General features: G+C 43.7%; 1 protein-coding gene across 1 annotated transcript in view; it reads right to left on the minus strand.

Annotated features, from left to right (window-relative positions):
• Positions 1 to 9: 9 nt before the first annotated feature.
• Positions 10 to 924, minus strand: part of LOC106880367 (ankycorbin) — a 1954-nt gene continuing 1039 nt past the window's right edge. The window contains exon 2 of the mRNA XM_014930253.2: positions 10 to 188. Coding sequence (XP_014785739.1) covers positions 33 to 188 — 156 coding nt within the window. The 3' untranslated portion in view covers positions 10 to 32. The remainder of the gene's footprint in view (positions 189 to 924) is intronic.

The raw sequence follows: 924 nt of genomic DNA on the forward strand, positions 1-924 counted from the left end.
GATCTGAAGATTTGATTTATTTAATTCTTAACTTACGCAAACAATGCATAATGGGAGGCAGTTTTACCGTCTCTGTCCCTCATGTCTAAATCAGCTCCGGACTTTATCAAGAAATTTATCAAATCTGTGTTGCCCAGTCGACAGGCAACCATCAGATATGTGAGACCCCATGAATTGGTTTTGTTGATCTGAAATGAAGAAAGGGAAGGCACGTGAAATATATTAAAGGAAAAGGGAGAAAGAAAGAGCGGGGAAGAGAAAAGAGTTTAAAAATGAGCAGCAAAGACAAACGGACGCATGCACACTAACATCAGATCAAGTGAGGACTTGATTCCTACGGGACACCATTAGTATCTCCATGGGTTTGACAACTTCTGCAAAAGAAATGGTGGAACTGTCTTGACGTCCGTAAAACCTTCAACTGTTTGTAGCAAGAGAACGTCTTGACAAAGTCACCATCCATTTATTGACTCCATCTGTCCTTCATCTCTTGGATTGAATATTTCCTGCCAGAATACTCCATTGCAGTGTGTGATGATGGGCTTCCCTCTCGCTCACATTCCGTCGATTGACATGCTTCAAAGTTTGGTTAAGTATTTATAAAATCTAATTGTTGTTGGCACTCTCTCGATAACAACCTCGAGGGTTCCAGTTGATCTGATCAACGGAACAGCCTGCTGGTGAAATTAATGTGCAAGTGGATGAGCACTCCACAGACACGTGTACCCTTAACATAGTTCTCGGGGGGTATTCAGCGTGACACAGAGTGTGACAAGGCTGACCCCTTTGGATTACAGGTACAACAGAAACAGGAAGAAAGTTGTGGAAGAGTACAGCAGGGTTCGCCACCCATCCCCTGCCGGAGCCTCGTGGTGCTTTTAGGTGTTTTCGCTCAATAAACACTCACAACACCCGGTCTGGGAA

Source organism: Octopus bimaculoides, unplaced genomic scaffold (assembly GCF_001194135.2).
Source record: "Octopus bimaculoides isolate UCB-OBI-ISO-001 unplaced genomic scaffold, ASM119413v2 Scaffold_120478, whole genome shotgun sequence".
Taxonomy (NCBI): domain Eukaryota; kingdom Metazoa; phylum Mollusca; class Cephalopoda; order Octopoda; family Octopodidae; genus Octopus; species Octopus bimaculoides.